The sequence below is a fragment of the Canis lupus genome, chromosome 7 (genome assembly GCF_048164855.1).
Source record: "Canis lupus baileyi chromosome 7, mCanLup2.hap1, whole genome shotgun sequence".
Classification (NCBI taxonomy): domain Eukaryota; kingdom Metazoa; phylum Chordata; class Mammalia; order Carnivora; family Canidae; genus Canis; species Canis lupus.
The window spans coordinates 69,140,487-69,162,186 of record NC_132844.1 but is presented as its reverse complement, the minus strand read 5'-3'; the positions used below and the strand labels follow the sequence as shown (position 1 = coordinate 69,162,186).

The following is a 21,700-nucleotide window of genomic DNA, read 5'->3' as shown; positions in this document are numbered from 1 at the left end:
TGTGCCAGGACCTGTCCTCAGTGGTTACAAATGCCTTCACATCTTTGATCTTATGAAAAGCATATGAAGTAGACCCTTTTATTGTTCCCATTTTCCCAAAACTGAGGTACAAAGGGATTAAAAACTTGTCTAAGGTCACACAGTTAGCAAGTGGCTGAGGCAGGATTTGGACCCAGAGGGACAAGTTCCAGAGCCCAGTCTACTGTCATGTAAAACCCCAGCCTCCCCCTTGTACCGGTTGGCCCAGACATACGTGTGCGTGCACACACGCGCACACAGAGTCTGAGGGTGTGGCTGACAGCCTCCAGGGACCCGGAGGGCTGCCCACACCCTCTGCGGGGCAGGGTCCTCAGGGCAGCAACCGAGGAAGCCACCCCTGCTCGCCCTCCATGCCCAGTCCCTGCCTCTCCTCCTGGCTGTCACACTCTCGGCTGAAGTGGCCCATCTGTCTCCAGCATAAAGGATCAAGCAGAGGTGAGGCTGGGGCCCTAGAGGGTTGTATAAATGGCTCTGCTTTGAGCAACAGCTAATTTCTAAACACAATTACTAATTTCATGCTTATCATATGCAAACCTCTGTCTCCCAGACGAGATGAAATTGATTTAATTAGAAATTCCATCATCAAGCCTTTCGGATCCAAGCTTTTAATTAGGATCACCAACCCCACCCAAGGCTGCCAGAAAGTGTGCCCTGGCCCCTGCTTCTCTTCCTGAGGCCCCAGGCACAGCCAGGATGTGTGGGCCACTCCGCTGTCAGCAGGGCCCCACCGGCCAGGTCAGCGCCCATGACCTATGTCCCACCCCAAATGGGGGACATGGCTCCACAGTCACCAGCAGCCTCTTTCCAAATGGCATCATAATGGGGGAAACAGCTTGGAGAGAACTCGTATCATCTTGCAGCAAGAAGGACTGGGGTGTTAAAGGTGAGCAGGAGACAGGAGATGAACAGACCTCCACTCTTCATGCAAAATTCACATACGGCCTCCCTTTGGAGCACCTGCCAGGTGCTAATAAAATGCCTTTCACAGCTTAGCTCAGGGCAGTCAGTCAAAATTATCAATAGCACTTGGCGTTTTATCAAAGCATTTCCAGCACATGACCTCTGACCTCATCCCACCTTGGCCTAGCTTGTGTTCTCGGGGCCCCAGTCACACAGGTCTCCTTGCTGAACCCTGAACATACTGGGCACGCTCTGCCTCAGGGCCTCTGTGCTGGCTGTTCCTCTGCCTCAGTGCTCTTCTCCCAGGCACAAATGTGGCTCACTCCTTCCTTCACATCCTTCCCTTGGAGAGACTGCTCACATGTCACCTTCCTGGGAAAGCCTTTCCCAACCTCCCAACTTAGTACCCATGCTGCTTCCAGACGCTGCACCCTGCTGTCACTGCCCTTGCTTGGATTTTCCCCCATAATAACGACCACTTTCCAGCACGCTCAACCTTTACTTACTTTTCACTTAACATCCACCTCCTCCTGCCACGTGAGCTCCACAGATCTGGGGACCTTCCTTTGATTCCCCACGGGGTGCCTGGCGCAGCACTTGGCACAGGGCAGGTGCCCCATACTCAAAGGGGCTCCTTCATTCCTGCCACGTAAGTGGCCCGAGGACAAGCTCACGATCTCACAGACGCCTTAGACAGGTGAGGAGACCCAACCTCACAGCCCAGGTCACAGAGCCGGCCAGGGGCTGAGTTCCAATTCTCCCGTGCTCCGATGCTTGACCTGGACAAGCAGGCCACTCTGCACCAGTGCCTGGCACACACAGATGCTGCTCTGAGGTCTCCATTCTCCCTCCCCAGGGCTCAGCAGGGGCATCCCTCACTTCCTAGGGCCTGCCGTGCCCAATTCCTACCCCCCTCGGCCCCCTGATTTCCCAGCAACACCCTAGAAGGCAATCATTGTGGGGCCATCCCACACCCACCCCTGTCTCCCCCTCCCTGGAGCCCACCTGGACTCTTATCAGGACAGCAAGCAGACACTTGGATTAATTTCCAGAATGGTTCTGAATTATGCTTTCCAGGAGAGAACCCGACAGATGCAGGCAACAGGCCTTTGAACAAATATTTCCCCAGAAAGTGCTTTATTCAGTCCCTTGTCTCACCCCTTTAAACATTATGTGTTTTCTTGGGAGCCCAGGAAAAAGGGGGCTCAATAAGGCAAGGAGGCTGGAGAAGAAGAGGGCATAGGGGTAGGGCGGTGGGGGGCCTGGGAGGGACGCTGACAAAGAAGCTGTTCAGATGCAGGGGTGGAGGGCCTGCATAGATAAGAGCACAGGCGGGGAAGCAGGCGGTGCAAGGGCAAGAGCAAACAAGATCCTCAAATCAGCACTTGTCCTATTTCATAAGCAAAATGTAGATCAATAAATTACACTCACTTTTACAGGTTTTACATGCTGACTCCGTAACCTTGTCAAGAGTGATACTTACGGGGGGAGACTAGGGGGTGGAGGAGCCCAGAGACCTAGACAGGAAGGGCCAGGGACCTGGTGGAGCCCCTGGGGCCACAGGGCCTGCACCCCTTTTTCCAAGAAGGGCTCAAATCCCAAGTTCGCAGAGGCAAGGAAACAGGCTGCCACACCCTCAGCCCACTGCCTCGCTTGGTAACCGTGGGCAAGTCACCACCCCTGTGAGCCTCTAACTTCTCATCTGTCAAATAGCCCCAGCAGTGAGAGCCTGGGCTCTGTAAGCCTTACTGTGAGGCTCCTATGGAAGGAGGGACGTTAAGTCTTAGAAAGCAGACTAAGACGCTAGAATCATGATACCTCTTGCACACACGCACGCTGGGTACAGTCAGCCTATACAGACTCTCCTTTTGTTGATTCTCACCACAGCCCCGAGACAGGGAGCCGTAGCCACATTTATATGAGGCTCAGAGGGCTGAGGGGCATGCCCAGGATCACCCAGACCCATCTGGGTTTCTCTGTGCCACAGCACTGCCTAGAAGCCGGGGAGCTGGGCAGCACTGGGCCATACCCACGTGTCCAAGGGGGCTCCTCAGACAAGCCCAGGGTGGCCGCAGCTGGCACCCGTAATGGGCTCAGCAGGGACTGGGCATGGGGGGGTGGCAGGCAGCAGGCAAGAGGCTGCTCAGTGTTGGTGGTGGTCATAACAGGCCTGGTAGCTGTGCCTTCATGAGCACCTACTCCACGCAGAGCAGGTCACGGGGATTATCTCATTTAATCCTCACACAATAACCCCATGAAGCGAATGCTATTTATTACCTTCGCTGTTCAGAAGAGTAAACAGAGGCCCAGGAAAACACAGAAATAAAACTAGAGCACATGGCAAATCAGGACCTGAACCCAAGGTCTGACTCCAGCCCCTGAGAGCTCACAAGTGGCCACACCGGGCAGGCCCGCCACGTTCATTGCCAGGTCCTGCCCTTTATCCACACCATCCCCACATGGGGGCAGGGGGCGGCAGCCGGGATGGGGAGTCCAGGGTCATGCTCCAGGTCTCTCCCCAGCACATCCTGTGAGCACAATGCTTTGCATCTCTGAGCCTCAGTTTCCACATCTGTTCAAGGGGACAGTTAATGACCCCTACCCACTGGACTTATAAGGTTGGGACAGAGGGAGGGGCCTCCACAACATAAGAGTGACATCTGCCCACAGCCACCAGCCCTGGGAGGTGGAGGCGAGGCCGGGACAGCGTCAGCCACTGCGGCGTGCCTGAGGCTCCAGGAATTAGCCCTGCGCCCCACCACCCTGCTCCTGCGCACTGAGCACCAGCCGTGGGGCACAGCCCAGCTAAGGGAAAATTACCCACGGCGTCTGCCCCAGTGTTCTCCCAAGTTAATGCGCTGTGCCGTGGGTAATATACGGCTCTGTATTAATATAATATGATATAATGGGATGTATTAACATTATTGAATACATGAGCCGATAAAAGTCACATCACCATCACTCCGTGTAATTTATATCACAGCCTGGGCCAGAGCCAGGCTGGCGGGGCCGGGGAGGCCCCACTGAAGCTCTGGGGCTCCTGCTGGGGGAAGGGCCTGAGCCCTGGGTGGGGGAGTGGAGCCAAGACCAGAGAGAAAGTGATGTGCCACCAAGCAGGCAAGGCCAGGTGATCCCCAGGCCAGGGTGCCAGGCTATGGTCTGGGAGCTCTTGACCTGAGCCCTCTGGCCAGTCCTCAAGCACTTGACCCCACAGCGACATCTGACCCAGCAGTCCCTCCACTTGGCTGCCTGGCTCCTTGCTCCCCTGGGGCCCTCCTTCCTCTAAGACAGCACCTCCTCAGCCTCCTTGGCTGGTCCTGAAGGCCAGCAACCCCAGGACTCAGTCCTCCATTTCCTCTCTCTCCACTCATTCCCAGGCCACCTATAGCCTGATGACCCACCCCCAAACTCCAGGCTCCCACCCACTGCTTGCTCCTCTTGGCTGTCTACTGGGACCCCCAGATCCCCCCAAAGGCCTTCCTAGCCAGGATCAGACACATCCTTGATTCCTCTCTCTCATGACCCAAACCTGATTTATCAGGAAATACTTTTGGCTCTATGAGGAAAATAAATCCAGAATCCAACCACAGCTCAACCATGCTGCCACTACCACCCTGGGCCATGGCTCCAGCATCTCTGGCCTGGACTAACCCAGCAGCCCCCTTCCCTGGTCCCCCAGGTCCCATACTTACCACCCATCTCATCACCCATTCCTTGGCTAGCACCCATTTAAAATTCAAGTTAGGGGGCACCTGGGTGGCTCAGTCGGTTGAACATCTTTCTTTGGCTCAGGTTATGATCCCGGGGTCCTGGGATCAAGTCCTGCATCAGGCTCCTCTGCTCAGTGGGGACCTCCTTCTCCCTCTCCCTCTGCCTGCCACTCTGCTGGCTTGTGCTCTCTTGCTCTCTCTCTCAAATAAATAAATAAATACATAAAATCTTTAAAAACAAAACTCAAGTTAGATCATGTCCCTCCTCTCTTCAAGAGTCTCCCATCTTGGGCAGCCCGGGTGGCTTAGCGGTTTAGCGCCACCTTCGGTCCAGGATGTGATCCTGGAGGCCCGGGATCTAATCCCACATCAGGCTCCCTGCATGAAGCCTACTTCTCCCTCTGCCTGTGTCTCTGCCTCTCTCTCTGTCTCTCATGAATAAATAAATAAAATCTTTAAAAAAAAAAAAAAGAGTCTCCCATCTTAGCCAGAGTTTACCAGGCCCAAGGAAATCTGCCCCCTTAGCCTCCTGACCTCACCACCCACCCCTCTGTCCCTCACTTGCTCTGCTCCAGCCACTCGGGCTTCATGCTGTTCTTCCCAACACACCAGGCAGGAGCTTGCCTCAGGACCTTGGCACTGGCTATGCACTCATCACTGCCTGTTGATACTATACATTCCATTCATGTGTCCTCTTGACCATCTGCCTCACCAGCACTGCCCCCAGTGGGGCCCAGGGTGAGCAGGCTGCTGAGCACCCAGCCTGCAGGTGGTGCTACCACCCTCCTAGGGCTTCTCCGATCCCTGGCTCCCCTCACTGCTGTCCTCAGGCACCAGCAGCCCCTTACTCTGAACCATCATCTTCAGCACCATCTAGAAGGGGACCCACATGTGGCATACTCCAGGTGGTATCCCACCCCAGGGGTCCTTCTTGGGGGACATTTGTTGTGGAAGTCCCATCTCAGCCTACAAAATGAAGGCTTCTGGTCCCTGGCAAAGGTAGAGGTGGTATGGGCTTCCCACCACATCATGCACTCATTCAAAATATGTTTACCAAGCACTCACTAGTGTCCAGCACTATGATAAGCACCAGGGATGCCAGAGTGGGCAAAAGCAGACAAATATCTGTTCTCATGGAGCTGAGTCTAGTGGAAGAAATGGCCCATAACCAGATATGCACACCTACACATACATAATCACAACCTCTGAGATGTGCTGGGAGGAAGAGGCAAGGTGCCTGTGAGAGCCTGGAATCAGGGCCTGGATCTGGTCAGGGGAGCCAAGGAGGCTTCCTGAGGAGAGGTAGGAATCTGACATCCAAAGGATGGACAGGCAATACCCAGGTGAAGAGGGAAGGAAAGAGCATTCTGTGCAAAGGCCCTGTGGCCAAGAGCCCATGGCAGTTTCAAGGAAAAGCAAGACCACAAAGAAAATGGGAGAATAGAGCATGAGATGCACCTGTAGAGAAAACAGATGTGGGGACAAGATGGGGACCAAGAACAGCAGTGGGAAGGCCACCACACTGGTCCAGGTGCGAGGTGAGAGCAGCTGGGCCAGGGGGTATCCGTGGAGACAGAGAGAAGTATGCCCTCCCACAAGCTCTCCAGCTCCCGAATATCTCCCTCCTTGTGACACTTAGTGAGCTCTTCACTAAACTCCAAGCTCACCAAAAACCAGAGGAAGGGCCTGGAGCTGAAAGACTGGCAAACGGGGTCTCGGGTGCCTGCCTCTCCTCAGAGCCAAGCCCATTCCTCCAAGATAAGCAGGCTTCCCAGGGGTTCTCCAGCTGCCCCAGTGACACAGGCAGGGTGAGGAGGCGGCCAGGGTGTAGACACAAAGCAGGAAAGGGCCACCCTTTGCCTCTCACTTCCACTGCCGTCACCCCCTACCTACAGCTCTGTGAGCTTGCCACGATGGAAAGAACCTGAATTCATCAGCCACCAACTCACTGCATGGCCTCGAGCTAGATGCTCCTCCATCTGTGCTCCAGGTTTCTCATCTAAGAATCGTAACAACTACAGTAATAACTTACATGTATTGAGCGCTTACTATATGCCAGACTCTGTTCTCAGGGTTAATTTCTTTACTCCTCCCTAGAATTCTGTCACAGAGATACTAGCATTCAGCCCATTTCACAGGTGAGGGAACTGAGGTACAGAGAAGTTAAATTACTTGCCCAAAGACATGCATCTGGTAGGTGGCCAAGCAGGGACTTGCGCTCTTTCAGCCAGGCTGTCCTGCCTCCCCACCGAGATAAGGACTGGATGGAATCCCCTCTAGGACCCTCCAAACTCTGCTGTGGCTGCCTCCTGGGATCTCAGCCCAGAGATCCAGCCTCCAGCCGGCAACTCCGGAAGGCTGGCAGCTTGGACTTGGGGTGGATCTCACCCCAGACCCTTCTACTTCTCTCTACCTTCTGCAAAAACCTCCAGATGTTGCATTCTATTCAGCAAGCACGTTCCACTGGCCCACAGTGTGCCAGATATTAGGACATGGTGGGGGCCAGCACGGTCCCTGCCCAGTACCATGGACCTGTTCTGTGCCATGTCCCAACAGTCCCCAGGGGCATAGGCCCTGGCCACCACTGAGCAAACCTGCTCTTTAACACACCTGCCTGGCTCCTCCCCTTGTTCTCACTTCTCCTCTATCACTGGTACATCCTGAGGTCACCTCGAGGGGACTGACCCCAGATAGAACTTTCTACCATTCCCTCACTTAATTTACTCCTAACAAAACCCTTCCAGGTTCCATTATTATCTGCATTTTTAGGCAAAACTTAGAGACTGGGAGAGAAGTCGTTCTCCCTCTGTCACTCAGCTACTGATTGAAACCCAGGCCCACCAATGCCAGAGACAGAGCCCACGGCAGGAACCACCAGCACGTCTGGGTCCTGTCCAGATAATGAAGGGACAGGCTAGAGATGCCCACAGGCTCTCCCTGTCCCAGCCCGACGTGTTCAGTTTCCAGAAACTGGTAATCCGAGCTGACACGGCTCTCTGAAAGGGAAGCTCTGAGTGGATCTTGGGCCCTTCCACCCTGTCTCACTCACTCAGGCCCCTGCCTCAGGATCTCTGGGGTGAACGAAGCTCTGCCCATTAACCCAGGCCTCAGCAGGTCCCACTGGGGGCAGCCTCGGGTAGCAGAGCCTGGAGAAAGGTCCTGCCACCGTCATAGCTGGGAACCCCAGGCCCTCTCTCAGTGCCACCAGGCAGCAGGGTAAATTCAGAGGAGCACGAAGCTCACCTCAAGTTCCCAAGCATCTCCCAACTCCTGCCCCACAGGCCAGAATCCCCATCACTGGGATCAAAGTGGCCTTGCCAGGGACCTGTGCTTACCATCTCCTAGAGGGAGCCCATCCCAACTCCCAGGCTTGCCAGGCTTTTCGGGACTCTGAATTGAAATCTACCTCTTTGTCACTTTCATGTGCTTCTATGTAGTTCTCTGGAGCAGCAAACACCCAGCCTGTGCCCCCAGCTGGAAGGCCCCCCAGGGCTCCTTGACTCTACTATATTTACACCCCTACTTGCAGCCCTGCTTGGGCTTCTGGCCTGTTCTTTGTCTGGTGGTCTAGGTCTGCACGTGTACCCACATGGACATGCAGGGGCACAGTGGAGCACACCCGGGCAAGACCACCACTCTCTCCCCAACATCCCCCCCAGCCCCCAGCCTCCCCCTTGGAAGGAAAGCCCAAGCCCTGTGTGAGCCCTGCTGCCTTGCTGACCTCAGCTCTTACCAACTGCCCCACTTTACTCCTCAAACAGCCCCTGAGCATCGAGCACTGTCTAGCCTCAGCCTCTGCACCTGCCATGCCCTCTGCCTAGCTGGCTTTTCCCCCCACACAGCCACAGAGCATACTCTTTCACTCTATCCTCGTCTCTGATCAAATGTCACCCTCTGGGATGCCTGGGTGGCTCAGTGGTTGAGCATCTGCCTTTGGCTCAGGGTCCTGGGATCAAGTTCTGCATTAGGCTCCCCACAGGGAATCTGCTTCTCCTTCTGCCTGTGTCTCTGCCTCTCTCTCTCTCTGCATCTCTCATAAATAAATAAAATCTTAAAAAAAAAAGTCACCCTCTCAAAGATGCTGTCACTCATCTAAAGCAGCCCCACCTCACACCCTGTCCCCTTACCCATGGCCCTTCTCACCCCAACTATATATAACATGTCTCTCTTCGAGTAAGTGTCTAGCTGTCTTTTGGCTGTGCCTCACAGGATTGGCAGCCCCAACAGCCTGAGAGCCACAGGGGCCAAGGCCCCCAGGCGCTGGAGATCACGACTGCACCCCTCCCCTGGCCCTGGCTGCAGGCCCTGTCCTTCACTGGACTCATTCCTCCAACTTCCTTTTTTTTTTTTTCTTTTTTTCATTCCTCCAACTTCCATCTGAAGATAAGGAAGGCCCTCCAGGGCAGGCTGTGGGTGTGGAGAGTCAGGAGCCCACAGGAAATGGCCCCTCTCCAAGGGGACCCTGTGACCACAGGAGCCAAGTGGAGACAGTCTTCTCCACGGTCACCCTTGGGGCTGCCGTGGCCAGGCGGACAGCTCCAGACAGTCCAATCGCACGGTCCATAGTACCTGCTGATGGTGGCAGGGGCCAGGAAGGAGGAAACACACATACAGATGGACGTACACCCTATAACTCAGCCCTGCCAGGCCCAGCAGACTCAGAGTCAGTCCACCCAAATCGAAGGACCTGCACACACATGTGTGCCACAGGAATATCCCAGAAAGGCTCACTCACTCATGTGAGTGCGCACATAGACACACACACATACACACCCCACTCTGGTACAGTCTGGTGGAATCATGATTTACAGCACATTTGGGGAGCACAAAAGAATGTTCATCCCCCACCCCGGAAAAGTCACTGCCCTGCCCAACTGCCCATTAAGCAGCTGGAATTCTTAACTGCCCACATGTGAGCAGGAAAAGTGCTGACCTGCTATCACCCATTAACACCCAGCAGGTGGCAGTTTTTCTGCAGGGCTGGAGGGAGCCAGTGGGAGATCCAGCCTGGCAGCCGCAGAGCCCAAGGTGGGCGAGAGCTGATGGGCCGGGAAAGGGTCAGACCAGGCAGTGGGGGGGCCCTGGCAGCAGAGGAGGATTGAGGAACTGGGCACCAGCGTGGGGCAGCCCAGAAGTTGTGTACCCACCTACTATGCTCACCTGCCCATCTTGCTCCCACAGATACCAGGGGTGGGGGCTGGGGTTGGCAGGCCTACCTCCTGCCCCAGGCCCCAACCTGCCCAGGTCATTGGCATTGCCGGGAGTAGGCTGTGCTGGCAAGCACCCTGTGCTCATCTTTCTGGTTGTCCAGATCGCCCATGAGGCTGTGAGGACATGAAAACTCCAACAAGAAACAAAGGGACCTTGTGTAGAGATCCTACGGTGAGGAGGCCCCTCCCTCAACCCAGGTTGCACCTAAATACCCATAGTGGAAAAGCAGGGGGGGGGGGGGGCAGAATCACTCCCTGTAAGCCAAGGCCTGCTCCAGCCTACGGAGGAGAGGGCAGTATCTGTAATTTGTTTTAATAATCCTGCTGAACAGGGAGAAAATTAACAAACGAGAAACCAGCTGGAAATTAATCAAACTTCTCCCTGTCCATCCCCCCACCTTCCATCTTAATGAAGGTTATTTATCCAACGAGCAATAAAACATGGAATTAAATTAAACAGGCCTTTTCTTTTGGTGCTCTCCCCCGCCCCAGGGAGGCGGTGTCTCCTGCTTACAGCTCTATAAGCCGGGCCACGGGGAGGAACACGGCGGAGCCATGATTCCCAGATGCCTATCACAGGGGTTTCCCCAGAAGGAGCCCCTCAATTAGCACGCTCCCAGTTTAGGTCTCCCTGCCAGCTCTCTGCCAAAAATATGAACGGCAGTTAACTCAACCACCCTTCAGAGATGGGACAGAGGGAGGTTCCTGTGGTTAGATGGGGGACTCACCAGCTTCCCTGTGGGGAAGAGAAGGGCCTGGATGTGGAAGATGGGGAGCATGAGCATCCCCCCAAAAGAGGATACTCTGATGCCCACGATTCTGGCTGGAAACACCATCCTGGCCCCAACCTCTTGGTAGGAAGGGGCTGGAGGGAGTGCAGGGCACAGAGGATGCTGAGGAAGGACCTCCCTTGAGGACAGGACTCAGTCTCCCCAGCTCAGGGCACAAGCATCACAGGTCAGTGCACCTGCCCTCGGGCCGAGACTGCGCCCTGTACCCTCAATTTCCTCTGGCAGTTTCTTGGGCAGCTGAGTCCCCAAATTTCTCCTCACAGCCTTTAAATCCACTTATGCTTCTGTCAGGCCATGTCTTGGAGTCACAGGTTCCTAAATAACTACTCTCAGGGTCCCTCCTCAACCACCCTCTTTGGTCTTCCCTCTGGCTTTGAAAATGTATAATAATTGCCTTCCATTTACAGCTTTCACATACATTCTCCCTTTGAAACCTCACATCAGCCAGGTGAGGGTTTTTCACTGATGCCCACTTAACAGGGGAGAAACCCTGAGGCTCAGAGAGGACCATGGGCAAGGTGCATGTCGCTGTGGCTGGGGGTCCTAGCCTTGGTGGGCTGGGGCTTGGGGACCAGGGGTGTGGGGCAGGCAGCAGGGCAGGGGTCTTCAGAATTGCCAGGTCCCTGGGAAGCCTCTTCAGGCTCTTTCGGTGGAGGACGACTGGGAGGTCGATTGCTGGCCTGGAAGGAGGGGAGGCGAGGGAAGAGGGGAGGCAAGAATGGAAGAGAGAGGGATGGATGGAGGATGGAGGGTGACTGCAAATAAACTGCTCTAAACTGGCCCCCCCGACAATGCTGCAAATCCAGTCTACACGGGGCAGCCAGAGAGCACCCTGGAAACCATGCAAAAGATCCCATCATTCTCTGCTTAAAACCCTCCAAAAGGGAACCCTGGGTGGTGCAGCGGTTTGGCACCTGCCTTTGGCCCAGGGCGCGATCCTGGAGACCCGGGATCGAATCCCACATCGGGCTCCCGGTGCATGGAGCCTGCTTCTCCCTCTGCCTGTGTTTCTGCCTCTCTCTCTCTCTCTCTATCATAATAAAAATAAATTTAAAAAAAAAAACCTCCAAAAGCTGCCCAGAACAACTGGAGGGAACAGTCCAACTCTGTCCCAGGACCCAGGAGTCCCTGCTGGTCCAGCTGCGCCACCCCTTCCCCACCTCTCTGAACAGCATGCTTATTGTTCCTCAAATGAGCCATGAGTATTTCTGCTTCCAAACCTTTGCACCGCCTGTGCCCTTAACCCAAACACCATCCAGCCACTGGCTCCCTTCCTTACTTGCCTGCATCTATATTCAAACACCCTCTCCCCAACCACCTTGTGTAAAATAGCCTTCTCTCTCCTCATCTGTCTCAAAACCCCTGACCTGTACGCTGTTCATCCACAGTGCCTGTCACCATTTGAACTATTGCTCACCTCATTTACTATCTTCTCCCCCTCTAGAGGGTCAGCTCCATGTGGGCAAGGAGTGTATGTGTGTGTTTCTTCACTGATGTATTCCTAACCTAGCCCAACATCTGACTATTTGGTGAATGAATGAAGGAATGAATGCTCAAGGCCATTATTTGGGCCATCATCACCTCTCGTCTGAATTGTTCCACTGGATCCCAATCACTCTCTCAAGACTCAGGCCTCAGCCTACAACCAACCTTCCACTCTACACTCAAAGAAATATTTCTAACCCCCAAATCCAACCAGGGCACTGTTCTACAGGATCAAGTCCACACTCTTGGCCTAAGCCCCCAACCCACCCCAGCACCCCCCTCCACTTATCCACCACCCAACCCTCTCCCCCCAATGCCACAAGCCTTACTGATCCAACCAGACATATCTGAAGTTTTAGCCCTTTCCACTTAGAGCACTCTCATGGCTCCCTCTCTGCCTACAGGATACTGACCACCTCCTCTAGGCAGCCACCCTATGCATGCCCTGTCAGAAGTGACTTCTCCCTCCTCTGAAACCCCATAGACCCTCACTTGCACCTCCACCACAGCCGTCCCATACCCCAACTTAAGCTATGACAAATCACACATATGCCACACCTCCCATTCCAGGAAGGACACAGATTTATTCACTCTGGCAATCTCTGCCATCCCTACCACCTGCTCCAGTAGCTTGCACAAACTCGGAGCTCCATAAACATTTGCTGAATCAAACTGAACCAGTTCAAACACAGTCCAGGGAGAGTGCCCATTAAGAGGGGTCTTTCCTCCAGTTTGCTGGCATTTCAGGCTGGTCTGAGGACAAACGGACTTTTAAGTACCTCTTAATTGCAGCACATGGGAGCAGCTGGCCCCACATTCCACTAACCTCTCCTTGAGGGATGCCTGAGAAGAAATCAATTCCCCAGGGTTGAGAGGTGGCCAGGGCCCTGTTAAAACGGCAATGCACGGAATGAGCACTGGGTGTTACACTATATGTTGGCAAATCGAACTCCAATAAAAAAATATACCAAAAAAAAAAAAAAAAAAAAAAACGGCAATGCCCTGCCTCCAGTCCAGCCCATAATAGCAGCTCCTGGTCCACCCAGCAGCCTGCATATATGAGCACAAGCATGGCCACCCCCATGGGTGAGGACAGCAGGCACAACACAGCCACTGCTGAATTATTTATTCCTTACATTGTTAGCACAGTAGAGAGAGCAACCGTGTCTCCAGGCTTCAATTAAAATATCAAGGCACTCGCACCGTCTGCCGGGCCACATGCCCAGCTCCCACCAAAACTGGCAGGATGGGACCGCCTGGGAAGCCAGAAGCTCCCCAAGGCCAACCCTGCTGCCCTGCTTTGCCTGCCCTCAGCCAAGTCCTGTGTCTGGACCACAGACAGGGACCCCTCCTCTAGGGGTCTGCAGTGAACTTTAACCCAGAGGCTGCCCCTGAGGCCCCTGGCAAAACCGTCAGGGCTCTAAAAGACCACTTAGTACTTCAGTGACCTAAAGGAGACTCTCTGGCTTCCCAAGGCGGCCCTGGGACAAGCCTGGCTGGGTTTGAACCTTACTCCAATTCTCTATCAGCTCCCAGCACCCCCCGAAACACTTCACAGCCTGTGGCTGGGAGGCAGGAGTTCAAGGCTCACCCCAGCTCTTCTCCAGCCTCCACGATGAACTCTGGCCACATCACACCACCTCCCTGGACTCTGCTTTCCTTTTTTTTTTTTTTTTTTGGCTCTGCTTTCCTCACTCAGAAAATGCAAATGACGATGCCCAGGCTGTGACCCCATGGGAGCGTCACAATCACTGGAGAGGGGCTTGGGAAAAGTAAAATGAGGTATAAATGTTGGCCTTGCTAGGAGAGGGCTTTCATTTCAGAAGAGTGGGTTCTACAGCCTTGCCACCCGTACCCCAACCTGAAAACCCCTGATTCTGAGGCTCAGACTCAGGAGGAAAAAAGGGCTGGCAAAGCCAGGAGCTGGCTGGGTCACAAGCTAACTAGGTCACCCACAAGATTCACTTCAACAACCCCCGGACTGGAATATGAGGCCGAGTGAAATCAAAGTGGGCGAGCTGAAAAAGAACAAGAAATTGCAAACACATGCCGCCAAGAACAGTGGAATGAGCACAGGTTTCGGGGACAGGCGGTGCTGCAGGCCTCCGCTACACCCTGGACAAGCCCGCTTCCTCACCTGTAGGATTTCCCAGCTGGTCACTTACATTAGATAACCGTTATGAAGCTCTGACTCAGTGCCAGGCACATAAATTCAACCATGGGTGTTATTAAGCACCTACTATGTTCTGGGCCAGGAGGTAGAGCAGTGAGGAAGAGAGGCAGAACCGTGACTTGCAGAGCTTGACATCCGAACCATCACTGTTATCCATCAAGATGATGACAGAGGTAGCATTTGAGATGGGCCTTGAAGCACAGGAGAAATTTCCACAGCAAAAAAAAAAAAATAAAAAAAAAAGGGATCCCTGGGTGGCGCAGCGGTTTGGCGCCTGCCTTTGGCCCAGGGCGCGATCCTGGAGACCCGGGATCGAATCCCACATCGGGCTCCCGGTGCATGGAGCCTGCTTCTCCCTCTGCCTGTGTCTCTGCCTCTCTCTCTCTCTCTATCATAAATAAATTTTTAAAAAAAATTTTTTTTAAAAAGTGGCAAGAAGGTATAATCCTTTCGGAGAATTGTTTGGCAGTACCTTTTTGTTTTTTGAGATCTTATTTATTTGACAGAGAGTGAGAGAGCACAACAGGGGGAGCGGCAGGCAAAAGGTGAGGGAAAAGCAGACTCTGCTGAGCAGGGAGCCTGCTACAGGGCTCGATCCCAGGACCCCAGGATCACGACCTGAACTAAAGGCAGAGGCTTAACAGACTGAGACACCCACCCTGTGGCACTGTCTTTTTAAGCTAATCATTCATTTAGCTGATGAGCCAGCAATTGTGTGTGTGTGCATGTTTGTGTGTGTGTTCATATACATATATATGTACGTGTTTGTATATGAAATGAGTGCTCGTGTCCACTAAAAGACATGTCTACAAATACTCAGAGTACCTTTATTCATAATAGCCAATCACTGGATTCACCCCAGATGTCCAGCAGAAGCAGAATGGGTAAACAGTTATGAACCAGGCAAACAACCACACAATGGAATAGTATGGAGCCATGAAAAAGAAAAATGCCAATTATTCTTTCATCTAACTACATGGATGAACCTCCCAGACAATGTGGGTGAAAGCAGCCAGATACAAAAGACTTACTGTTTGTGTGATTCTGTTTATAAGAAGCTCAAAGCCAGATGCAAGTAATCTATACTGTTAGAAGTCGGGCTCGATTAGCCTTGGGGAAGGAAGGATATGGACTAGGAGAGGCTCAAGGGAACACTCTAGGGTACTGGAAATGTTCTCCGTCTTAATGTTCATACAGGTACATGCATTTTTGAAAGCGCATCAAGTAGTACACCTGAAATTTGTGTACTTTACTATATATAAGTTATACTTCAATTTTTTGTAATGTAGAAGAAAGAAGAGGTGGACAGAGTATTCTTCAGGGACTGAGGGAACACTAGAAGCAGAAGCCAGCAGATTGGACTTTAGGAGGCATAAGGAGTGGCACAGGGGACCTGGAGCAGGAGTGACAGCGGCCAGAGGGAAGGACTAGGGTGAAGGTCGGCCGGATGGGCTGCTGAGGCAAAGCCACCCTGGGAGCCCAGGGGCTTCCACCTCCTTCTCTGGGCACCCCCTGCCACACACCCCACCTGTGCACAGCAAGTGGTACAGGTGAGGTCATTCCCCCTCCCTGCCAGCCTGTCCCCCCACCCCCACCCCCACCCCCACCCCTCCCTCAGCCACCACCCTGAATCGGAATCCCTGAGTTTAATTTCTGGGGCTTTTGGGAGGCTTTCATCCTGAGCAGAAATAAAGTGATAGCCACAATCTCTCACCCCCATGCCTGTAGTTCAGCCAAGCAGGTTTCTCCAGGCCCCCGTATCCCACGCCCACAGCATCACTGAGGACACCTGGCTCTGCCTCCTACGCTCCACCTGCCATGTCCACCTTCCCATCTGCCCTCTCAGGGAGCTCACCTGAGCACCTGTCTCTCCCAGGATAACTGGTCCAATTAGGTAGGACCCTCCCACCTTCTGCTTCCTACCACCCAGCACCCAAGCCTTCGCTATCACATCACCCCTTGGAGAGAGAGAGAGCACTGGAAATGCACGGCTGAGGGAGCAGCCAAGAAACCTCACACCCCACCCAGCCACCAGTGAGACATAGCACATAAAAGGGCCCCCTGATGGGGGATTACGGAGCCATTACACACCATGTTTCAAAGACTATTTAAGGATAGTGGAAAATGCTCCCAACTGTAGTCTGGTGGGCAAAAGCTGGCTACAGAACCACAGAGGTGTTATTGTCTCAACCTCGTAAATTATATATAAGAGAGGCTAGAAGGAAATACACAAATGTTTCAAGTTTGTCACTCTGGATGGTGGAATGAGTGGGCAATTTTCATTCGCTTCTTTATGCGCTTCTGCTTTCTTCCAAATCTGCAATGAGCACATTGGCTTTTAGAAGGAGTCGGACCATCAGGCCACACTCACACATAAGGACCCCGGGGCTGATGGTCCTATGCTCCACAGGGCAGAGGAAGACCTACACGATGCCAGACTGCAAACCACCTTCAGCACCACCCACAGACTCCCACACTAAGACAGGTGGCCTCAAAGGACCTGCATGTCACATCCAGCTATGTGGAGGGGACGGGCACAGGTCTGGGGATCTAGGACCGGGTTTTTTGTTTTTTTTTTTAAGATTTTATTTATTTATTCATGAGAGACACAGAGAGAGAGGCAGAGACACAGGCAGAGGGAGAAGCAGGCTCCACGCAGGGAGCCTGACATGGGACTTGATCCCATGTCTTCAGGATCACGCCCTGGGCTGAAGGTGGCACTAAACCGCTGAGCCCCCCGGGCTGCCCCTAGGACCGGGGTTTAAAGCCCATCTCTGATTCTGACTAACCAGGTGGTCTCCACACATTAACTTCTACGGGCCTCAGTTTCTTCCTGGAAAGTAGGGCATCTGTTCTGAGCACTCTGTAGTACCATCGGCCTGTGGAATAACCAAGAAGGGACTGTGAAAGGTTGTAAACTGTCACTGGTTGTAAGAGACCCTGGTGTTCCCATTCTTGTTTTTCTGTTTTTCACCAGGCCCTAAGGCCCTACCACGGTTTCTTTTTTTTTAGATTTTATTTATTTATTTATTTTGTTTATTTATTTAAGAGAGAGAGCATGAGCAGAGGCAGAAGGAGAAGCAGACTCCCTGCAGAACGGGGAGCCCAATGCAGGGCTTCATCCCAGGACCTTGGGATCATGACCTGAGCCGAAGGCACACTCAACCACTGAGCCACGCAGGTGCCCCCCTCCCATGGTTTCCAAGAAATGCTCAGAAGCTGCCTACAGCAGGTGCCTGAAAGTTCCCCAAATCATGGACCGTACCCCTATGCTGAATCCGAAGCTGTACAGAAAACATACGTATTTTTAATTAAACTGGAAACCCAACAAAAGCTAAGGAAAAAGCCACTTCCTCCTTCAACATTGCCAAAGACCACTGTGCACACTAGAACAAAACCCACTCACTTCATCTCTATGAAATAGGGAAAAGTTCAGTGTCGAAGCATTCTTACTGCCTAAGTTCTAGCCAACTCTGTGCTGGATTTCCTTTTGGAAAAGAGGTTCGGTGGTTTTTTTGTTTTTTGTTTTTTTTCACGTTGACATCTTTCTGTTAAAAATATTTTTCAGGGATCCCTGGGTGGCGCAGCGGTTTGGCGCCTGCCTTTGGCCCAGGGCGCGATCCTAGAGACCCGGGATCGAATCCCACGTCAGGCTCCCGGTGCATGGAGCCTGCTTCTCCCTCTGCCTGTGTCTCTGCGTCTCTCTCTCACTGTTGCCTATCATAAATAAATAAAAAATTTAAAAAAATAAAAAAATAAAAATATTTTTCAGCTCATCTCTCTAGATTCTATGGGGACTCCCCAGAAGAAATAGGTGACATAGTCCCTGACTTCAGGGTCCCTCTCTTGGTGGGGAGGCTAGAGGGAATGAAAGCTTTAGGGGCCAGCACAGACCCAGGTGAGGACTGGTGTGGGAAGGGTCTCAGGGGAGGAGGTTTGTAGCTGGATATGAAGAGCGGGGAAGAATAAAGAGGGTTTTCAGTAGGGGAAGCCACGTCTCATTCAAAGGGAGTTCGGTGAATTATGTAGAATTAATATAATAAATATGTACAATGGCTGCAGGTGACAGCATCTCCCTGAATAATTTGGAGGGGGGAGAAAGGAGGCAGCAGAGCCCTTGATTCTTCAGAGGAAGTATTACATGGAAAATCCACATGGAAAACAAGAACAGCTTCAAGCCCCCCAAAAGAAGAATTCTGAGGCCCCTCCAGGAAGAAGTAAGAAAGCTCCTGCCTCACTACCCTCAGAAAGTATTCAGTAAAACTGGGTCTTGATGCATCGCGCAGATGGGGAAATGGAAAGGCAGACAGTCTAAGTGATCTTGTCAAGGGCCCAAGGCTGGTTAGAACAGAAGGGGGGCCCTCCAGCAGACAGCAGTGTCTAAACCAAGGTGCAGACGGAGGATAAACATAATGTGCGGGCCTGGGCCAGAAGCACTCCTTGGGGAGCCAGAGAGGCAAAGGACCAGCCAAACTCCAGCCCTGAGCCGCTGCGGGACCCAAGGAGTCACCACCCCTCCAAGCCGCGTCTGTTACAGGGATACACAAGGCAGCCGCAGCGTCCAAAGACAGCAGAGTATGGGCACTGAGGGTTTTACTAGGGGTAATCACACCTGAATGATGGGGGGTGGAGGGAATGGGTGGACAGATGGCCAGCCGAGCCAGGCCAGCAATGGTCACCCCCGCTGCTAGTTCTCAGCACCTTCTGGGACCTGCAGAGAGGCCTAGGGCTGCCTCCACCCCACCCTACACAGACTCACAGTGAAGAGGGCGCACTCACTCCTCTGAGCCTCTCCTTAGCTAAGGACTGAGGTCCCTGCTCCCCATGATCTGCTACACAAGGCTGCACAGAGGCCAGGTCAGCAGCACCAGCCACGGGGCCTCCTCCCAGCCCCACCCAGCTGGCAGCAGAGGTGGAGACCAGGCCCCAGGGAGTCCAGGCCCCACCCAGGGCTGGCAGGAGGCCATGAGATTACAAATACACTGGCCCTCTGACCCGGCACTCCCACTCCACTCCCACTCCGTAGGAATTCACCCCACAGAGATGTGCAAAGCAGTCAATGACAAAGGCAGCCATCATGACTCTGTTCACAAACGCACAGGGTGGGGAACCACCTAGTGTCCATCACCAGGAGACCGGAAGCAGGGAGTACTGGTGGCCATGCAAAGGACAAGGTCCTTACTCGCTGATCAGTCCCCAAGGTCACCCCTGCTGCAGTCATGTGAAGACAGTGGAGGAGAACACAGGTGTACACACCTTGCCCTGATACACTAGGTGAATGGTGCCCCCAGCGTGTGCCATACGGCAGCCCCAAGTCCAGACTCATGCCCTCTTTGAAAGGAAGCAGTGGCTGCCTCCATGGTGGGGCTGGGGTATGTCCCTCAGTACCTTTGAATACCCATGGGAAAGTATTTCACACTTAAAAAATACTACTACAGGCCTAGGGGGTCTGGGGCCCCTGGATAAAGGGCACGTTCAGGAGAGAGAAGCATCTCCATGGGAGATCCTCTCAGGCACCTTCACCTACAATCTCTCTCTCTGCCTACCCCCCTACCCCTCCACTCATCCTGTCCTCTCCCCCTACCTCCCAAATTGCTTGAGAGAGAAGCCAGGACTCAAGGCCAGGGGGGCCAGCACAGAAGTTGGGGACTCCCCAGCCTGATGCTAGAGGGGAATGGACGGGGTCCTGGTCCAGGCTGACAGGCCAGGGCCGAAGCCAGGCCCAGGTGAGCGTGGGGGAGGACAAGCAGGGGAGGGGGCTACTCTCCATCGGTTGGGTTTGTTGCACTTTCCTAATTGATTTTATGTCTGTGTCCCCAGGATACTTAGGACCATCTTAGAAACCACTTAAGCAATTTAAAATAATCAAAGTACTTAGAAGGCACTTAACATTTCCTCACACTTCAGGCTTCCCATAAACCCCCTTTCAGCTGCAACCTGAGGCCTCAGTCAGGAGAAACCACTGCCAGGAGGTAGGTGCCTATGTCAGGCCCCTACCTCCTGCCATGTCACCCCAAGCCTCAGCAGTACCCGAAGCAAGACAGCTGACCCCGACACCAGCACCAGGCTCTCTCTCTCACCACCAGGCCTTCGGACTCCTGGGTCCCTCTGCCTGCAATGCCCTCCCCTGCTGCCCAGCACAGACCTCCACCTACCTAATTGTATCCTGGCTATTGAGCTAGTTGTCCTCCTACAGGAAGCCCTCCCTGACACCTCCCACCAAGCTGAATAAGGCCATCTCATCTACCCCAATTAAAGCACTCATCTGTCACACCTGGGTGGCTCAGTGGTTGAGTGTCTGCCTTGGGCTCAGGGTGTGATCCTGGGGTCCTGGGATCAAGTCCCACACTGGGCTCCCTACAGGGACCCTGCTTCTCCCTCTGCCTGTGTCTCTGCCTCTCTCTTTGTGTGTCTCTCATGAATAAATAAATAAAATTTTTTAAAAACACTCATCTTGGGCAGCCCAATGGCCCAGCGGTTTAGCACCACCTTCAGCCCTGGGTGTGATCCTGGAGACCGGGGATTGAGTCCCATGTCGGGCTCCCTGCATGGAGCCTACTTCTCCTTCTGCATGTGTCTCTGTGTGTCTCTCATGAATAAATAAATACAATCTTTTTAAAAAATGTTTCTTTAAAAAAAAAAAACTCCTCTTACTGTCATGAAATTACTGACCATTTGACTCTGGAGTCAGGTGTCTTCACCCCAACCCCAAGTTTCAGAAGCATGGGGCATGGTCTGCATAAAGCAGAGATCTGTCACGTTTGTTGTGTAAAACAATGAATCAAGCCTGACATCACAGATGGAGTCGAGGAGACACAACCTTCCGGTGGACAACACTAGAGCCTGAGTCCTCAGTTATCCTCATCCCCATTTTATAGAGGAGGACATCCAGGCTCAGAGAGATCCAGCAACACTCCCAAAGTTGCACAGCAAGTGAGCAGCAGACCCAGAGGAAGCACCTCCAAATGCAAGTCCACAAGGCACCCGGGAGCTTGATGAAACAAGACTTCACACCCTGAGAATCCTCTTAGCAAGGCTGCGTAGGTCCAGGCACCTGGTGAAAACGTGTGTTCTAACCAGCACCAGAAGGGTCCAATGTGGAGGCAGGTTTGGAAACCAGCATTCCTGCATAAAACGTAGAGAGCAACCTGCCAGGCTCTGGGAAAGTTCAGGAGGCTTATTCCCCACGAGTCTGCAATTCCACTCCTGGGTGTGACCTACAAGAAACTCTCCCAAGAACACAAAGACACAGTGGCCAGCTTTGTCGTGCAGCACCCTTGGTAAAAAAACTAGGAAGATCATCAGGAACCTTGCTAGGTGTCCACAGTCAACAAACAAGAAAATGAACAGGGTGCTGTTCCAAGGGGGGGGAGTATGTGGCCAAGGAAAAGT

General features: G+C 53.2%; 1 protein-coding gene across 11 annotated transcripts in view; it reads right to left on the bottom strand.

The window, feature by feature from the left end:
* GRM4 (glutamate metabotropic receptor 4) overlaps positions 1–21,700 on the bottom strand; it is a 116,837-nt gene that overhangs the window by 70,223 nt on the left and 24,914 nt on the right. The window contains exon 1 of one of the 11 annotated variants that reach the window (XM_072833408.1): positions 4,632–4,842. The exons of the other annotated variants lie outside the window; for them this stretch is intronic. Coding sequence (XP_072689509.1) covers positions 4,632–4,643 — 12 coding nt within the window. The 5' untranslated portion in view covers positions 4,644–4,842. Of the gene's footprint in view, positions 1–4,631; positions 4,843–21,700 lie in introns of those variants that run through there. 11 annotated transcript variants of the gene reach the window in all.